Raw genomic sequence first — 17,436 nt, 5'->3', positions numbered from 1 at the left:
ACCAGCAACAGCAGTGGCCCCAGCTCCCACCCCACCTTCTTTCTCCTGGTGGGCATACCTGGCTTGGAGGGGACGCAGGCCTGGATCGCCATCCCTTTGTGTGCCATGTACGTGACAGCAGCCCTTGGAAACAGCCTTGTGCTCTACGTCATCAAGACTGAGCCCAGCCTCCACGAACCCATGTACCTTTTCCTGGCCATGCTGGCTGCCACCGACCTGGTTCTGTCCACCTCCACCATGCCCAAGATGCTGGCTCTTTTCTGGCTGAGCTCCAGGGCCATCGATTTCCAGGCCTGCCTGACTCAGATGTTTTTCATCCACTCTTTCTCCTCCGTCGAATCGGGTGTGCTCATGGCCATGGCTCTGGACCGCTACGTGGCCATCTGCCTCCCTCTCCGGCACTCCACCATCCTCTCCTTGCGAGCCATCGCAATGCTGGGCAGCCTTATCCTCCTCCGGGGGGTTTTCTTCATCAGTCCCTTCTCCTTCCTGGCCAGCAGACTTCCCTACTGCAACCGGCGCCAACTTGTCATTGCCCACTCTTACTGCGAGCACATGGCTGTGGTGAAGCTGGCTTGTGGGGGCACCAGAACCAATGTTGTCTATGGCCTCTTTGTGGCTTTTGCAGTGGTTGGGTTTGATGTCTTCATCATTGCCTCCTCCTATGTCATGATCTTCAAGACTGTGGTGAAGCTGCCATCCCATGAGGCCCGTCTCAAGGCCTTTCGGACCTGTGCGTCCCACATCTGTGTCATCTTTTCCTTCTACATTCCTGCACTCTTCACTTTTCTCACCCACCGGTTTGGCCATGGTGTTCCCCACCATGTCCACATTATGGTGGCCATTCTCTACCTACTGGTGCCCCCTACTTTGAACCCCATTGTGTATGGGATGAAAACCAAGGTGATCAGGGACAGAGTTCTTACTGTCTTCCTTAGAACTTCAGGATGACAGAGGGAAGCATTTAGTGAAAGCCCATAGCTCAGTGGTAGTGTGCATGCTGTCCATGAAGAAGTTCAGTCCTGAGTATCTTCAGTTAAAAGGATCTGGTTAAAGGAGCAAGGGAAAGTTGATTAGGGACTATTTTGGACTATGCTGGACTATGGAAGCTCATTTTGAAAAGGGACCAGAAACTAAACCAAATGAAGACAATTTTATTTATTTAATTATCATATTTTAATACCACCTGATACATACATCTCTAGGCGGTGAACAAAATTTTAAATATTTAAAACCAACACAGATTAAAATACACAACATGATAAAAACAATAGCATAAAACAGTTATTAACTGAAGTTCATAAAATTAATTCTAATTAAAGGCCTGTGAGAACAGGAGAGTCTTGAGGCTCTTCCTGAAAACAAACAGAGAAGGTGATGCTCTTATTTCAGCAGGAAGCTTATTCCAAAGCCCTGGGGCAGCCACAGAGAAGGCCCGGTCCTGGGTCACCACCAAACGAGCTGGTGGCAACTGTAAGCAGACCTCTCCAGAATATCATAACAGGCGACAGGGTTTATAACAAAGGAGGCACTCTCTTAAATAGCTTGGACCCAAGCCATTAAATACAGGGGAAATCTAACATTTTGCTGTGTATGATGAAAGACTGGCAGAGAGGCCATAGGCTAACTTTGCTTGAAGAAAGGGGCCTCCGAGCAAGTGAGAGGCAGAGCATGGTACCATTTAATCAAGGAGTATTTGAAGACAAGGCAGCTAATAAATCTTGGAATGTATATTAGGAGTAGACTAGAAGACCCATTTGATCTGTGCCTTGCCAAGTTGATATATGGTTCCTGGTACCTCATTGAGGGATAAGGTCTATCTATCACATCTATCTATGTGGTTGCTAAGAGCTGACACCAACTTGATGACAGTTAATCAATGAATGGATGAATGAATGAATGAATGAATCAATCAATCAATCAATCAATCAATCAATCAAGGGATAATGAAGAAGATGAATTACAAGGCCATAAAGACCTAAGAACAGCCCTCCTGCATCAGGCCCAAGAAGGCCTATCTAGTCCAGCATCCTGTTTCACAGAGTGGCCCACCAGATGCCTCTGGGGAGCCCCCAGGCAAGAGGTATGTGCACGCCCTCTCTCCTACTGCTGTTGCTCCCCTGCAACTGGTATTGAGAGGAATTGTGCCTCTGAGGCTGGAGGTGGCCCACAGCCAGAAGACTAGTAGCCATTGATAGACCTGTCTTCCATGAATTTGTCTAAGCCTCTTTTAAAGCCATCCAAGCTGGTGGACATCATCACATCCCATGGCAAAGAATTCCATAGATTAATGATGCGCTGTGTGAAAAAGTACTTCCTCTTGTTGGTCCTAAATTTCCCAACCTTCAGTTTCATGGGGTGACCCCTGATTCTAGTATTGTGTGAGAGGGAGAAAGGTTTCTCTCTGTCCATCCTCTCCACTCCATGGATAATTTTATAAACCCCTATCAATCATGTCTCCCCTTAGTTGCCTCTTTTCCAAGGTAAAGAGCCCCAGATGCTGTAGCCTTGCCTCATAAGGAAGGTGCTCAAGGCCCCTGATCATCTTGGTTGCCCTCTTCTGCACCTTTTCCAGTTCTACAATGTCCTTCTTAAGATACGGTGACCAAAGCTGTATGCAGTACTCCAGATGTGGCTGCACCATAGATTTGTATAATGGCATTATAATATTAGCATTTTTTATTTTCCCCTTCCTAATGATCCCTAGCATGGAATTAGCCTTTTTCACAGCTGCCACGCACCAAGACAACACTTTCAATGAGCTGTCCACCACGACCCCAAGATCTCTCTCCGATCCCAACAGCGTATACGTGAAGTTGGGGTGAAGTTGAACTGCATTTGCCATTTTGTCACCCACGCACCCAGTTTGGAGAGATCTTTTTGGAGCTCCTCACAATCTCTCGTGGATTTCACTACCCTAAATTGTTTGGTGTCATCTGCAAATTTGGCCCTTGTCTGCTTAACCCAACTTCTAGATCATTTATGAACAAGTTAAAGAGCACTGGTCCCAGTACCGATCCCTGGGGGACCCCACTTCCTACCGACCTCCATTGAGAAAACTGTCCATTTATTCCTACCCTCTGTTTCCTTTCCTTCAACCAGTTACTGATCCACACATGATCCTGTCCCCTTATTCCATGACTGCTAAGTTTACTCAATTATTAGTGTCACATTTGCTACTTTCCAGTCCTTTGGAACAGAGCCTGGTTGTAGGGACAAATTACATATTTTTGCTAGGAGATTGGCAATTTCACATTTCAGAACTCTTTCACATTCCTTCAGAACAATTGGATGGATGACATCTGGCCCTGGCAATGTGTTCATTTTTAGTTTTTCAAGACAGTCTAGAACATCTTCCTTTGTTAGCTCAAATTGGCCCAGTTCTTCAGCCGCTAAACCTGAAAAGCTCAATTCCAGAGAGGGTATATTGTCAGTATCCTCTGCTGTGAAGAGAGCTGCAAAGAATTCATTCAGCTTCTCTTTAATCTCCTTATCCTCCTTAATAATCCCTTTCACACCCTCATCATCTAAGCGGCCAACTGCCTCCCTGACAGGTTTTCTACTTCTGATACATTTAAAGAAATTTTTGTAATTCCCCTTGACACTTCTAGCTATATGCTCCTCAGACTCTCTTTTTGAATCCCTTATTGTCTCCTTCCATTTATTTTGCCAGAGTTTATGTTCCTTCCTGTTCTCTTCATTTGGGCAGGACTTCCATTTTCTGAAGGAAGTCTTCTTCGCTTTTATAGCTTCCTGACTCTACTTGTTAGCCATGCTGGCATCCTTCTGGACCTGGTGGTACCTTTCCTCCTTCTTGGTATACTTTCCAACTGTACTTCTCATATTGTGGTTTTAAAGGCCTGATTGTAGCAGTTAATTGGGGGAGTAAGCAAGCCCTGTCAAAAGTGGGGAACTGAATTTTTGATGGGATCCAGGTTGCCATGGTCAACACAGAATATTAGATTTCTAATAACTAGGGAAATGGGGAACCCAAAGAGACAATGATAATCTTGGGCTCTACAGGTGGAAACCAGTCAAGGGCCTAAGAAGACAAAGGGGGAAAGTTTGATTAATTTTTTTTAGGTATAAAATAAAAAGTCAGCAAGAAAACAGGGTGGAGGGCATTTTCTCTCTCTGTTCCTTTATATGTTTTACCTTCCCTTCTTGCAAATTTCTCCTTCGTTTCCTCTCCTCTTGAACCTTCCCTCTCTCTGTCCAAGATGCCTTATCTCTCAAAAAATATTTCTTTTCTGTTCCCTTCTCTCCTTCACAACAATCATTCTTATTAAGTATATATGCTTCGTCTATGCACTTGATCTTCTGATATACTCACTTATCCAACCTCAGAGGCAAGATTCCTCTCAATTCCAGTTGCAGGGGAGCAACAGCAAGAAAGAAGGCATCCCCTCAGCTCTTGCCTGTGGGCTTCACAGAGGCATCTGGTGGGCCATTTTGGAAAACAGGAGGCTGGACTACAGCAGCGTTGGGCCTGATGTAGCAGGGCTGTTCTTGTGCTCTTATGGACCGAGTAGCTAATTCTTGGTTTAGTTTGTTCTGATTTCTTTTGGAGAAGTCTGAAAACCCTTCAAGCTGCCAGAAGAGTAAATGTGATGTCTCTCAGGGGTATAGATTAAGGGGTTTCGATTCATGTAGCTGCACCATATATTTCTGTATTTGTATATTTCTGTGGCCTAACAAATATATACCCAATAATGAGTCTGCGTGTGGATTTTTAAAGCTTTCTGCTACTGATCCATGTTGTGCATTAGTCTATATATAATCAGTTTACTCTTCACACAATAAAAGGATTCAGTCACTGATGAAGTCCTAATGTATTGTTATACATCAGGCTTGGAAGAAAGTTCAGTAACAATTGGAAAGACAGGATAAAACTAAAGAGCTGGTGGACAACGGTCGAGTAAGGAAGCAGCATTACATGAGAATAATGGGTAGGGGGGTGGGAAAGAGGCCCATGTTGGGCTAGTAGAGGGCAGGTCAGGAAGGAGCAGAAGTCATAGACAGAGATCAGAACACATGATTGCCTTTTCCATTCAAGACAAGGCGACACGGCTGCTAGTGAGGACGGAGCCCTCCTCCCACCCCCAGTGGTGCTCTTAACCCTGGACTTCGGGGCCAAAGTCCAGGGCCTCCACCTCCCCTGGGGGCCTCCAAATCTTCTTTGGTCTGTCCTGGGTGGCCCACACGGAGCCGGTCGGCTGAGTGTGATCATGACCTGTGCTGGGTGCTTTAGAGACAGAGCGGGGAGGGGGGAAAGAAATATGTGGGTTGAAAATAAGGGAATGATACTTAACTTGCCGCGATGGGGGTCTCCAGCAAGTGTGTGTGTGTGTGGGGGGGATCCAAAGGCCTTTAGGTCTAGGCTTCAAAATCACCTAGGTGCACCTCTGCCCAGCCTGCTGCAGCTTAACACACCTTCACTGCCAGCGCCACCTCCAGCCTTGTTTTTTTACTCACGCCCATGTCGAAAACAGAAGCATGCACAGATCTCAAATTAGGGTGGGGCCCTTCTCCTACCCCTTGCACCATTGCAGTCATTCACACAACCAAAAACTGGGGAGGACAAGTGTCCCACCCAGGTTTGGGAGCTGCGTGTGCTCCCCGTTTTCGGTTGTGTAAGTGCAAGCAAGTAGGTAGGAGGAGGGGGAAGTGATGGAGTGGAACGAAGGTGGGCGGTAGCGCTGCCCAATGCAGCTTTCATACCCAGCATAGGACCAAGGGAGGAGGGAAAGTGGTCCTCCTCAGCTTCTCCCTCCTCCCACCTAGTTGTTGAGGAACAACATTGTATGAACAACCACTGAACTGCAGTCGAGAATGCCAAAATTGCATTGAATACCTGGACCATCCCACCTCTGACTTCCTCCGTGGGTCCCATTGAGTGGTTTGATGCTGACAGGAATGAACGGGATGGGTCAGCCCAAAGAACAAAGACACATAAGAACAGCCCTGCTGGATCAGGCCCAAGGAGGGCAGCATCCTGCTTCACACAATGGCTCACCCACAGGCAAGAGGGGAGGGGGCCATGTCTTTTCTCCTCCTCCTGCTGCTGCTCCCCACCCCCACCCAGAGGCGTAACTAGGGAAAACGGCGCCCGGGGCAAGCACTGAAATTGCGCCCCCCCCCCCGCTGCGCCCACCGCCGCCCCCCCAACATACATCTGACTGACACACATGTGTTTTTTCCTCACAACAACCCTGTGAAGTTGGCTTGTATCTCAAACATCAGAATTATGATGCAATGAATGATGATACATCCTACATTACACTTAGGTTTTTCCTCACAACAACCCTGTGAGTGACTGTATGTATTTTAACAAAACGAAAACCAAGGACTCCAGAGTAATTCGAGGGACTAGGGTGATAGTGCTAAAGACTCCTTATTCTCCCGCTGTTAAAGAAAGACTCCCCTTTTCCAAAACCGCACGCTATTTACACCAGAAAAGGTTTCAAATGGAGGGGGAAGCAGCGAGATTGAAGGGGGGGCGGCCGCAAGTTTCACCAAGGGGTTGGGCTGCTGCTGTTCGTAGATCATGTAAGGCTGAGATGCAGAAGTAAGTAAGTGGCAGAACGGGCGGGGAATCGGGGATTGATAAGAATAAGAAGACTACATGACACGACAGAAGAGAAAACACACACCTTGTTGTGACCACCCGCCCGCCGAATCCACCCACCGGCCGAATCCTTTCTTGTCTGTGCCGCCAGGTGTCCGTGTCCTCCTGCCTGCGCCTGCAGCCCCAGCCCCAGCAACAACGCTCTCCTCCGCGACCGCGCCATGTGCAGGCGAGCCGAGCTGGGAGGACGCACGCATGCGCAGCGTGACTCGGCACGCCGGCCAAGTCGCACGTGCGTGCGTGACTAGAGACCCTCCCTCACCCTGGCTGGCAAGCCACTAGAGGGCCTCTTTCTGGCTGGATATAAGTTCCGTCGCAAGCCAAGGAAAGGCAAGAGCATGGAACTAGGCGCCCGCCATGGCGCCAGCCGGAAAGCCAGGCCAGCAAAGCAATGCGGGGGCACGGGCGTGGAAGGGACCGCTCGTGGGGGAGGGGGCGCCGGAGAAATTTGTATTAAAAATCTTTTTTTTAAAAAAAAATATTTTTTTTCCAAAAAAATGTTTGGGATCTGGCGGCGCCCCCCATGTGACCCACAAAGATGGCGCCCGGGGCACGTGCCCCCCCTGCCCCCCCTATAGTTACGCCTATGCCCCCACCCCCACCAGGCATCTTGCCTCTGAGGCCAGCTTCTAGCCACCAGACATAAAGCTTGAGGCCAAGTTCAGGAGGTGCCCTCCTTTGTGGACAGGAGGCTGGCTCTGAAGAGTAGAGAAGCATGAAAAATCCATTTCTGAAACTCCAGAAGACTGGAGAGACCATAATGGTAAAGTGTGCAGCCAGGGCAGGTTCGACTCCTGGCACCCACAGAGCCCTGTGGTTGTCTTTGGTAGAATACAGGAGGGGTTGGCCATTGCCTCCTCCCGCACAGTATGAAATGATGATGCCTTTCAGCATCTTCCTGTATTGCTTCTGCCCGATAGATGCATTTCTGGGAAACATACCAGCGGGGATTCGAACCGGCAGCCTCCTGCTTGTTAGTCATGAATTTCCTCGCTGCGCCACTTAAGGTGACGTAGTTTTCTACAAATCTACCCTCTGCCCCCTGAGAGAGATGCTGCAGCTGCTGCCATCTTGGGTAGGTTATGTGTTTTGTATTTTTTTCTGTTTCGATTTGTACCAAATCTGAATCAACCCCATTTTGTATTTTGTCCGAAGTTAAGCCTTCCGAATCACCCCAGTTTTGTTTGGTATCCGAATTAATCCAAATCCAAATTAATTCAGATTAAAAATGGGTTACATGTAAGAGTGGGTGGGGGTTATAGTGCCCAATGAGTGGAAGCTACCACAAAAATTTCAAAGGAATTGGGCAAACTGCTGATTTTTGGTGAATTCTTAAGTTTGCACATCTTTCAGATTTTCCCCATAGGGTATGATGGAGATTTCAGGAAAAGTATAGCTTCACACAGGGCAGGGAGGGCATGCACCTAGATTCCAGATAGGGCAAAGGGCTGATTTTTTAAAAAATAATGAAGTTACCCGTCTTTCAGATTTTCCTCGTAGGGTATAATGGAGGTTTCTGCAGTCCCATAACTCCACTTGAGGGGCACTGGGGTGGCCCAGAGCAAGTGGTGGTGTAGTGCACATAGGGTGCCAACCACACACATGGGTTGCCAACCCATGAAGTATAGGGTTTTGTTGTTCTAGAGGTGTTCTGAGAGTAGATTCTCTAGTAGCATATGAGAGTGGATTGATGGTTTTTCATTAAAAATCTCATTTGCTACCAGAGAATCTAAACTCAACACCTTAGAAACAACAAAGCCCAGTACCCCAATGGGTTAGCAATCGGGGGTGTGTGGTTGGCACCCTCTGTGCACTACACCACCACTCGCTTCGGCCCATCCCAGTGCCCCCCAGGTAGAGTTATGGGGCTGCTGAAACCTCCAGTATTCCTTATGGGGGGAAATCTTAAAGATGTGTAAACCTCAAAAATTCCTAAGAAAGCAGCCCTTTGCCCTATTTGTAATCTGGGAGCACCACCCTTGCGGCACTGCCACCCAACCCACTGTTTTGCCCCTGAAGCCCCACATAAACAAGTTGAAAGAGTGAAGAGAATGATGAACAACACTTAATTTTTTGGCACAGTTATTTGAGAATTTTGCAGGGGGAGGGAGCCTGTCCCTGTGGCACTAGCAGAGCAGCACAATCCATTTGTGGATTAAAGCAATCTTTCAATAAAAGCACTCCCTCCCCATGGAACAGTGACCACAGGTCATTTGAGATAGCAAGATAGATCAATGAACTGTTGGTACTATGGAACAGCTTCAAATGTTTTTAACTGAAGTGGAGTGAGCCGTAGCCCAAACAAATCAGCCTGCTGTTCAGAATTGTTGAGATTTATCATCACTGCATTTAAGAAAGTGCAAAACCATGGATCATGGTTACAAGAAAGAGAGAAGCAACTAAGATTCCTGGGGATGTCAATAGATTGACAGGTGTATTCCCCACCCCCCTCCTTTTGTCTCCTGTATTCCCATGTGGATGACCTGTCCCTGCAATGGCAAAAGTTGTGAACCACTGGCTTAGACATCATGTCCCACCAAATTACATTGTGGCCTTAATTACATTAGACTGCTCAACTTGGGCAACAAAACTTAGACACCACTATAACTCATAAAAATCAGAAGAAAATCAAAATAGCTCTTCAAAAGAGCCCTGAACAAGTCAAGAGATTCTATCTAAACCTTTGGAAAGAAAAACCTGTGTACCTGTGTAATTTCAGAACTTTCCTAACCAGCTTCTCAAAAAGCTTCTCCACACAATTTATACCATGGCTTTTAGCAAGAGCTTTGGAATTGCATAGAGCTCCCAAAGATATTTGGATATTTCTGTCTCAAAATGCTGTCTTCCAAATCCCTTTGCAAGGTCAGTTTGCATTTCAATCACACTGAATATAACACATACTTAACTAAACCATTCAACAGCTTTTTGCATATCTTATCTTCTGCTAATCACTCAGTGCCTCAGCTGGAGTGGAGAGAGTCAGAGAAGTCAATTTGAATTGCAATGCTTTTCCAAAGAACAAAGCATTCTGTCTGAAACACAGTCATTTCGATTTAGAAACAAAAAATCTCTGTTTTTTAATTCTTGGTTTTGTTTTGGTTACAAAACCTCCAACATTGCCATTTTCGAGCACAAAATTTTTTGTACCCGAATTGAAATGCACAAGCCTAACTGGTCCATCTACAGGACTTTGAGGAGGAGGCAGCAGGGCTGCCAGATCAAAGAGGGGGGCAACTCTTGGACCCAGCAAAGCCCAGTGGCTTCTCTTGTGGTAGTGGTAGCAGTGGAGGGCCTGGCCTGTCTGCTCCCTCCCCTGCCACTCGCTCACTTGTGGGAGAGGCCTTTGCAGGTTGACCAGGAAAGGCAGATGGAGATGGTTTTTGCAGCAGCCGCGTCCTCTGCCAGAAGGTCATCAATCAACCCCCCATCCTTGGCTGCTAGAACAAAAGATGCCAGGGCAGAGTTGTGTAGAAGAGTCATTCCTCTCAACCTGGCAGCAGCTCCGCCTCCTAATGGCGGATCTGGTCCCTGGGAAGTGCCCTCTGTACATGCTCAGAGTCACTCTCTCCCTTACAATTTTGCCACTGAGAGCCAGAATGGTGTGGTGGTGAGGGTGCCTGAGCGGGCCCGGGGGGACCCCAGCTCAGACCCCCATTTGGCCTTGGAGCTCAATGAGTGACTCTGGGCCTGTCACTATTTCTCAGACTGACCTACTTCACAGGGTGGTTGTGGGGATAAAGATAACCACACACACTGCCCCGAGCTCCTGGGAGGGAGGGAGAGATCCAGACACAAAGATAGATACCTTCCAGGGACTGATGCTCAGAAGCACTTTGCTGACACAGGGAAGTCTATGTGTGAGGTGGAGTTTTCAGCACAGTGTGGGGTCTTGAGTGGCCCTGGAGGAAGCCATGCCCTTTAGCCTGGGCCCCCAGCTCCCGATGGGTGGGGCTCCTCCATGGTACTCAAGGGAGCTGTGAAGGAAAGCCAGCCTGCACATGCTCAGAGGCCCTTCCATGGCACTTTGCCCATCATGGCTGGACCCTGGCAGGAAGCAGCACGCAGCCCAGGCAAAGCCCAGCCCAGCAGTTGCCAGGCCCCCTTTGGCTGAGGAGGGCTGTATGCAAGACCCACCACAGGCCTTGGCCCCTGCCGCCTTCCCTCCCAGCTGAGCGGGGAGTCCTCTGGGCCGGGATGGTGGAGCCCCACAAGGAGGAGGGGGAGGCAGCAGCGGCCTTGTGCATAGACAGGTGCCTAATTTGCTGACCTGGAGGGAAAGCAGCGGGCAGGGAGGCTTCCTGGGGAGCCCCCAGGGGTGAAGGGAGGAGGGGGTGGTGGTGGTGGCGGCGGCAGCAGCTACATCAAGGCTCCCGTCTGCTCCTCAGACCTGGAAGGGCAGCGACAGAGAGAGAGACCAGTGGAGGCAGGCAGATGGGACTGCCTGCTGCTGCTGCCGCCGCCGAGACATCATGGGTGCCGCTGCTGGGTTGCTACAAGCCCCCCCGCCACCCTCCTCCTGCTGCTGCTGCTGTTCCTGGGGTGAGTCAGCCTTGGCTGGCTTCTGTGGCCACCCAGCAAAGCTGCTGCTGCTGCTGCTGAGCTGCAGCTTGACTGAGGCTCCTCTCTGAAGCAGCCAGCTGGGAGCAGCTGCCTGTCTGGTCAGGGGCCCTTCAGAGAGCATCCATCCAGGCCCTTGCTGCAGGGAGGCCTTCAGCAGGAGAACAGAAGCTCAGATGTGCTGCCAGCAGGACAGAATCAGGGCCCTGCTGCTGTTGCTGCCGGCTCTGGATGGAATGCCAGTCTTCCGAATCCCCCCCTCCGTCCTCCCATGCGAGGGGGCTGCTGCAGACAGCCTCACTGCTGGGGGTGGGCCTGGGAGACATTTTCCAACAGAAGCGCCCTGCTCCTCTTCGCCCTCTGTCTTGTCAAGGCGGTGAGGACGAAATCTGCTTGGCTAAGATGCACAAAGAGGTCGCTAAAGGCACTTAATCAATCAGTTGAGACTCTTATAGTGCCTTAGAAGGATGAGAAGTGAGCACATGTTTTGTCTGTAGCCTTTAAAGGGCTGCGTGCTCTCTCTCTCTCTCTGGCTCCTGCATTGGATTTATTTTGTCAGAGTTCTTCTTCTCCCTGCAACCACCTGAACGGGGCATGGGGGGACAGGAGAGTGCGGGGGTGGGGGGACACTTTGAAAGTTATTTCTTTCCCCGGGTTCTTGTGCACCAAGAAGGAGATGCTGCTGCGGCTGCTGGCAGCAGGGTCTTGTGGCTTGGTCAGCTCCAGAGCCCAGCCAGACCCAGCATGGAGAGGACTGCTCAGTAATTCTGCTGGAGGCGAAAAGAGCTCCTGCAAGTCATCTGGGACTGTGTGTGGTGCGGCCAACTTGGGGCTCTTTGCCATTGCTGGTGGACTATTGCTCCCATCATTCCCAGCTGTTGTGGCTCAGGATGATGGGAATGGTAGTCCAGCGGCAGCTAGAAACCCCCAGGTTGGCTAGCCTTGCTCTGTGGAATAGTTAGGGTGAGCAAAAGGTAGACAGGGGTTTGCTTGTAGGGTTCAGGGTGATGCATGGTGTTGACTCCCACCTTTCTTCTTAATAATGTCTTCTTTGGTTTAAGAACTTGATGACCCTCCACTCCACTCCCCCCCTCCGCCCCACGTGTGCTTCTGCAACAGCAACCAGAACAGCTTACAAATAAACATCCACCATGAAATGTAAAATACTTGCAGGGGGGCATTTTATTCCTTTTGCTATGTAAACTATTTTGAGAACTTTTTGGTAGAAAAGTGTTTCTAGCTTGAACAGGTTCTAAATAATATCAATGCTGGCATTATTCAATAGCACATGATTCAGTAACATATACATCATTGATACTCAGGCTCTTGATTACCACTGCATATACCTCCTGCTGCCCCCCCCCCGCCAGCCCTTGCCCCCAAACTTGTTGTGCCCCTCATTCTGGCAATGAAATGTTGGCATCACACCCTCTTCTTCTAAATGAAGCACACATAATGTTTTCTATGCTGGTTTCAGTACAATTTAAAGTGGTTTTTAGTCAAGTATTAATACATGTCATTTTAATAGTTTTGCTGTAGTATTTTAGAGGGCTTCTAATGGTTGCCAGCCCCCTTCCATGCCTGCAGAGCAGAGAGGGGTTCAGAACAGAAGTGGGGTCATGGGGGAGAACCCACTGAAGGCTGGTTTAGCAAGACCCTGACAGGTAAGACAAGAGTGGCCAGGAAGTTCTGGAGGGGTTGGAAGGACAATAAGGAAGATTTTAACTATGTTTGGTGAAGCTGCTGCAGCTGAGCTGGAAAACGCTAGCAACATTGATCAGAACTCTCAAGATAGGATCTGCAATCATAACCCATTAATTATCTGTCAATAATTGTGCAGTGTGCGAGGATGTCAGGAATTTGGTGTGAGGAATATGCCGTTCTGTGGACAATCAGTCTGATGGCAACGAGCAAAGTGTGGATCATGCGAAATAGTCTGGCAGAGGCGTATCTAGGGGAAATAGTGCCTAGGGCAAGCACTGAAATTGCGCCCCTTGTCCAAACGTCCAACACCCATCTTTCAGATAACTTTACCATAATATCAGCTGAAAAATACAAGTCAAGCTCGTTAATCTTTGAATTTTTCAAAAACAATTTAGAAAACTACAAATTTCAGTATGCTGGGGCTCATGAAATACCCAAATACTATGTGGAGGTATACTTGGAAAACTAATGTCTAATTCTCTACTATGCATTGTAGCATCACGATTACATAAGTTTTTAAAAGAAATGGAGAATTTGACTTTTCCCTATTTACTCTGAAAATAATTAAAAGCTATTCAGAGTAAACTGTGTCACTGCATGGAATATATTCTAGTATTTCAGAAAGAGAGTTGAAATGAGAGAAAGAGAGCAAGAAACTCCCAGTGGGCCTTAATACTAAGGCTAATTAATACTAATTTCACACTGATTGAAAGACAAACTCACCATTAATAGCCACATTATTAAGACATCACATTTAACTCACTTATCACAAGAAGCAAAGTAAGAGCAAATGAATACAATCCTAGATCATAAGCGTCAGCTCAGTATTCACAAGCCCTGATTCTCTGTACATAGTGCCAAACTGAATATGTGTACAGTGACTTATATTATTATTTTTTTAAAAAAAAAAATACCTGTAGCCCCTAAAGGCTGTGGGGTGGGTCTGCAAAGGTTCCTGCTCCCCTCGCTGGCCTCTAGGGCTTTGCAGGGACCATTTGAACATGTGTGGTGGCTATATATATATATATATCTCCGCTGAAAACAAAATGGCTGCCACACATGCTCAAATGGCCTCTGCAAGGCCTGGCATGGGGGCCTCACAGAGGCCATTTGAGCATGCACGGTGGCCATTTTGTTTTCAGTGGCCATTTTTTTAAAAAAAATAATAATTTCAAGTGGCGCCCGGGGCACGTGCCCTGCCTGCCCTACCCCTAGTTACGCCCCTGTAGTCTGGGCATGGTGGGGAGAGAAAATGTCCATGATGAAGTGTCTAGCCCCTCCATCTACGCCCACCAGTCCAAAGGCCACCCTTTGTGGGTGCCGCATGACACTGTTTTTGTTCAGGATGCTGCTGAGTCATTCCCACACCATCCTCTCCTGTTTTGTGGCTCTTCCTTCCACTACAGCCAAGAAGCCTCTCCGCTGCTGCTGCTGCTGCTGCTGCTGCCGCCGCTGCACATCCCTGAGCCATGCCTCCCATGAGCAATGTCTCCGTTTAACAGCAGCCATGGCACGCCCTCCGCCTTCCTCCTGCTGGGTATCCCTGGCCTGGAAGCCTCCTACCACTGGCTCTCCATTCCACTTTCGTCCATGTACCTGATGACGCTGCTGGGAAACGGCACTATCCTGTACACTGTCAAAAGGGAGCCCAGTCTTCACAAGCCCATGTACCTCTTCCTCTGCATGCTGGCTGCCATAGACCTGGTGCTGTCCACCTCCACCCTGCCCAAGATGCTCTGCATTGTCTGGTTCCAAGCTGGAGAAATCGAGTTCAATGCCTGCATGGTCCAAATGTTCTTCATCCACTCCTTCTCCATCATGGAGTCAGCCGTGCTTGTGGCCATGGCCTTTGACCGCTACGTGGCTATTTGCAACCCCCTGAGATATGACTCCATCCTAACCAATCCCTTGTTGGCCAAGATCGGGGTGGTGGTGGTCCTGAGGGGCACGGCCTTCATCACCCCAATCATCATTTTGGCTGCCCGTCTCCCGTACTGCCGGACGAATGTCATTCCTCACACTTACTGTGAGCACATGGCTGTCGTGAAGCTGGCATGCACCAGCATCATGGCCAACATTGTGTACGGGCTGCTCGTGGCCCTCCTGGTGGTGGGGGTGGACTTGCTATTCATCACCATGTCCTACTGCATGATTGCCAGGGCCGTCCTGGCTCTGCCCTCCAGAGACGCCCGCCACAAAGCCTTCAGCACCTGCGCGGCCCACGTGGTGGTCATCCTGGTGTCCTACACCCCGGCTCTTTTCACCATATTAACACACAGGTTCGGGCATCACGTGTTACCCCATGTTCATATCCTTTTGGCCAACTTCTACCTCCTCTTCCCTCCCATGCTGAACCCCATCGTCTATGGGGTGAAGACCAAGGAGATCCGTGACCGAGTGATCCACATGGTCCTCAGCAGGAAGTGCCTTTCCTTCAGGAGCACCTCCTAAGCAGGAGAAGACTGGGAACCTTTCGCTTACAGGGCCCTGAGATTAGGAACATAGCACTCATATGGGTGTGTGTGTGTGTGTGTGTGTGTGTGTGTGTGTGTGCTTATAAGTGTTTCACTCTTTTCTTGTAGGTCCTGTAGCAAAAAGATCTTCCCTGTGTTGGGAATTCTCTCTGGTAAGAGATACCGTTCTATTACAGCAGAGTGCACAGGGACAAAACACAGCAGAGTCTGCCCAGGCATGCGTGTATGCTGCGAGCAAAATAACGTGGAGCTAGTTCATAGTTTCAAATCATATAAGGAGTCTTTATTGGAGAACTCTACTCTAGATAGGAAAGTGGAGAGATAGAATCTCTAATCTATCTAACTAGCTGGATGCAGAGAGATGCTGTCTGCATCTCTGTGCCCACATGGTGCAGAGAGAGAGACAAGCATGATAGGGAGAAGAAGGAAGGAAGTGAGAGAGAGCTAGGCAGGCAGGCAGGAAGTCCCTAAGAGTAGCAATCTGCATATCAAAGGGATAGTGTCAGAGCAGTAGAGAGGAGGGATGAGCAATGTCTTGACCCCTCTAGCCCTCTGACTCACTAGTCTGTCCACCTATGTCACTGAGGCATGAGGCAGCACAGAATCCTTCACTTCCAACACCCCAGGGCTCAGGCACTGCCAGAGAAGGTGAAAAGGGAGCAGGCCTCTGTCATTTCAGTTCTCTTGCAACTGCTAGAATGCTGCTAATGGTCCATATGGACATGTAAAGTTAATAATAATGATGATGATAATAATAATAATAATAAACGTTAATGTTAGACAATAATATCAAGTAAATAATAGTAATTGACTCATGCCTACAGTAGGAGTCTTTTGCATAGGCCTTGTGATTGGCTTTTTAGGTTTTAATCTCTGGTTTATTTTAAATTGTTAAATTGTTTTAAGTTTTTGTATGTGTTTTTAACTTGTTTTATGCCATTGTTAACCACCCAGAGATGAAAGTTTGGGGCGGTGTACAAATTTGATTGATTAAATAAATAAATAAATAAATAAATAAATAACTCCATGTAGGGTCTCCCTCCCTCCCAGCATTTTTCTTGGTGGACGTATTCTCTCTACCATCCCCTTCTCTCCACTCCTGCCAACACTCCTAAGCCCCTCAGAGAGATGGATGAACAGACTGCTCATTCAGAAAACAATCCCCGTTGATGAGTTGCTACCTTCACTGCCCCAGTTATTTCCACTTAGATGCTTCATCACCATCTCGCTCAATATGGCCCAGCCCTCCTTCCTCCCAAGCCCTCCTCTTCTGCTTGGCGCTAGGCAGTACCGCCACCCGCCCTGCTGAACAGGCTCAAAGCCCTGGCGCGACCTTGGACTCCTCTCTCTCCATCCCCCACGTTGAGTCTGTCTCCCCTTTGTGCTGCATCTCCCTCCTCGGCAATACCACAAGAGTCGTGTGGCCTTTTCTCTCTGCCCCCCTGGCAAGAGCTCTCGCCCACGCCCTGGCCAGCTCTTGCGTTGACTTCTGCAGCACCCGTCACCGGCTCGCCCTGGTCCCCTCGCCTCCATCCGGGTCTCTGCTGCCCAAGCCACCCGTCTCCCCTCACGCCCCTGCACAAGCCCCATTGCCGGCCTCCTCCTGGTCCATCCCTGGCCCTTCCAGTGAAGCTCTTTGCCTTCCAAGCCCTCCATGGCCGGGCCCCTCCCTGCCCCACAGGCCCCACGGCACTCCCACCCATGACCTTCACTAGCAGCACCCTTCGCTGCCCAAAGGTGCTCCTCAGGCGCCCCCCACCTCGGCCACGGCCACCCTCTTGCCACCCGCCCCTCAACCTCCTGGGCCAGCTTGCTTCTCTCCCTGCCTCTCCACGAGAGTTCCTTGCGAGAGTTCGGCAGCTCTCCCAAGTTTCCCCCTACGCATTCCCCTTCATCCACACACGGACCATCTTAGTGAAATAAATATATACTGTAGATAGATCATGTTTTCTAATTATGTTTATTGCACATCACCTTGAGGCTACTGAACAAAAAGTGGTATATAAATACAAACAAATATAAACAAACATACATCTTTTCCCGCTGGTTACCTTGCCGCCTCCCTTTCCCTCC

At 48.9% G+C, this 17,436-nt stretch overlaps 2 protein-coding genes across 3 annotated transcripts; both read left to right on the top strand.

Annotated features, from left to right (window-relative positions):
* On the top strand, positions 1-951 carry LOC128349911 (olfactory receptor 52R1-like). The gene has a single exon (XM_053307212.1). The coding sequence runs from the start codon at positions 106-108 to the stop codon at positions 949-951; it is 846 nt and encodes a 281-aa protein (XP_053163187.1). The 5' UTR covers positions 1-105.
* Positions 952-13,576: 12,625 nt separating this feature from the next.
* On the top strand, positions 13,577-15,340 carry LOC128349907 (olfactory receptor 52P1-like). 2 transcript variants are annotated; one of them, XM_053307205.1, is made up of 2 exons: positions 13,577-13,599; positions 14,404-15,340. In XM_053307205.1, the coding sequence occupies exon 2, from the start codon at positions 14,480-14,482 to the stop codon at positions 15,338-15,340; it is 861 nt and encodes a 286-aa protein (XP_053163180.1). In that variant the 5' UTR covers positions 13,577-13,599; positions 14,404-14,479. The 2 variants fall into 2 exon arrangements, with proteins under 2 accessions (XP_053163180.1, XP_053163179.1); XM_053307204.1 differs by lacking the exon at positions 13,577-13,599 and having other exon boundaries at positions 14,375-15,340.
* The last annotated feature ends 2,096 nt before the right edge of the window (positions 15,341-17,436 follow it).

Source organism: Hemicordylus capensis, chromosome 3 (assembly GCF_027244095.1).
Source record: "Hemicordylus capensis ecotype Gifberg chromosome 3, rHemCap1.1.pri, whole genome shotgun sequence".
Classification (NCBI taxonomy): domain Eukaryota; kingdom Metazoa; phylum Chordata; class Lepidosauria; order Squamata; family Cordylidae; genus Hemicordylus; species Hemicordylus capensis.
The sequence above is the reverse complement of the archived record's forward strand: the minus strand, read 5'-3'. Positions and strand labels throughout refer to the sequence as shown.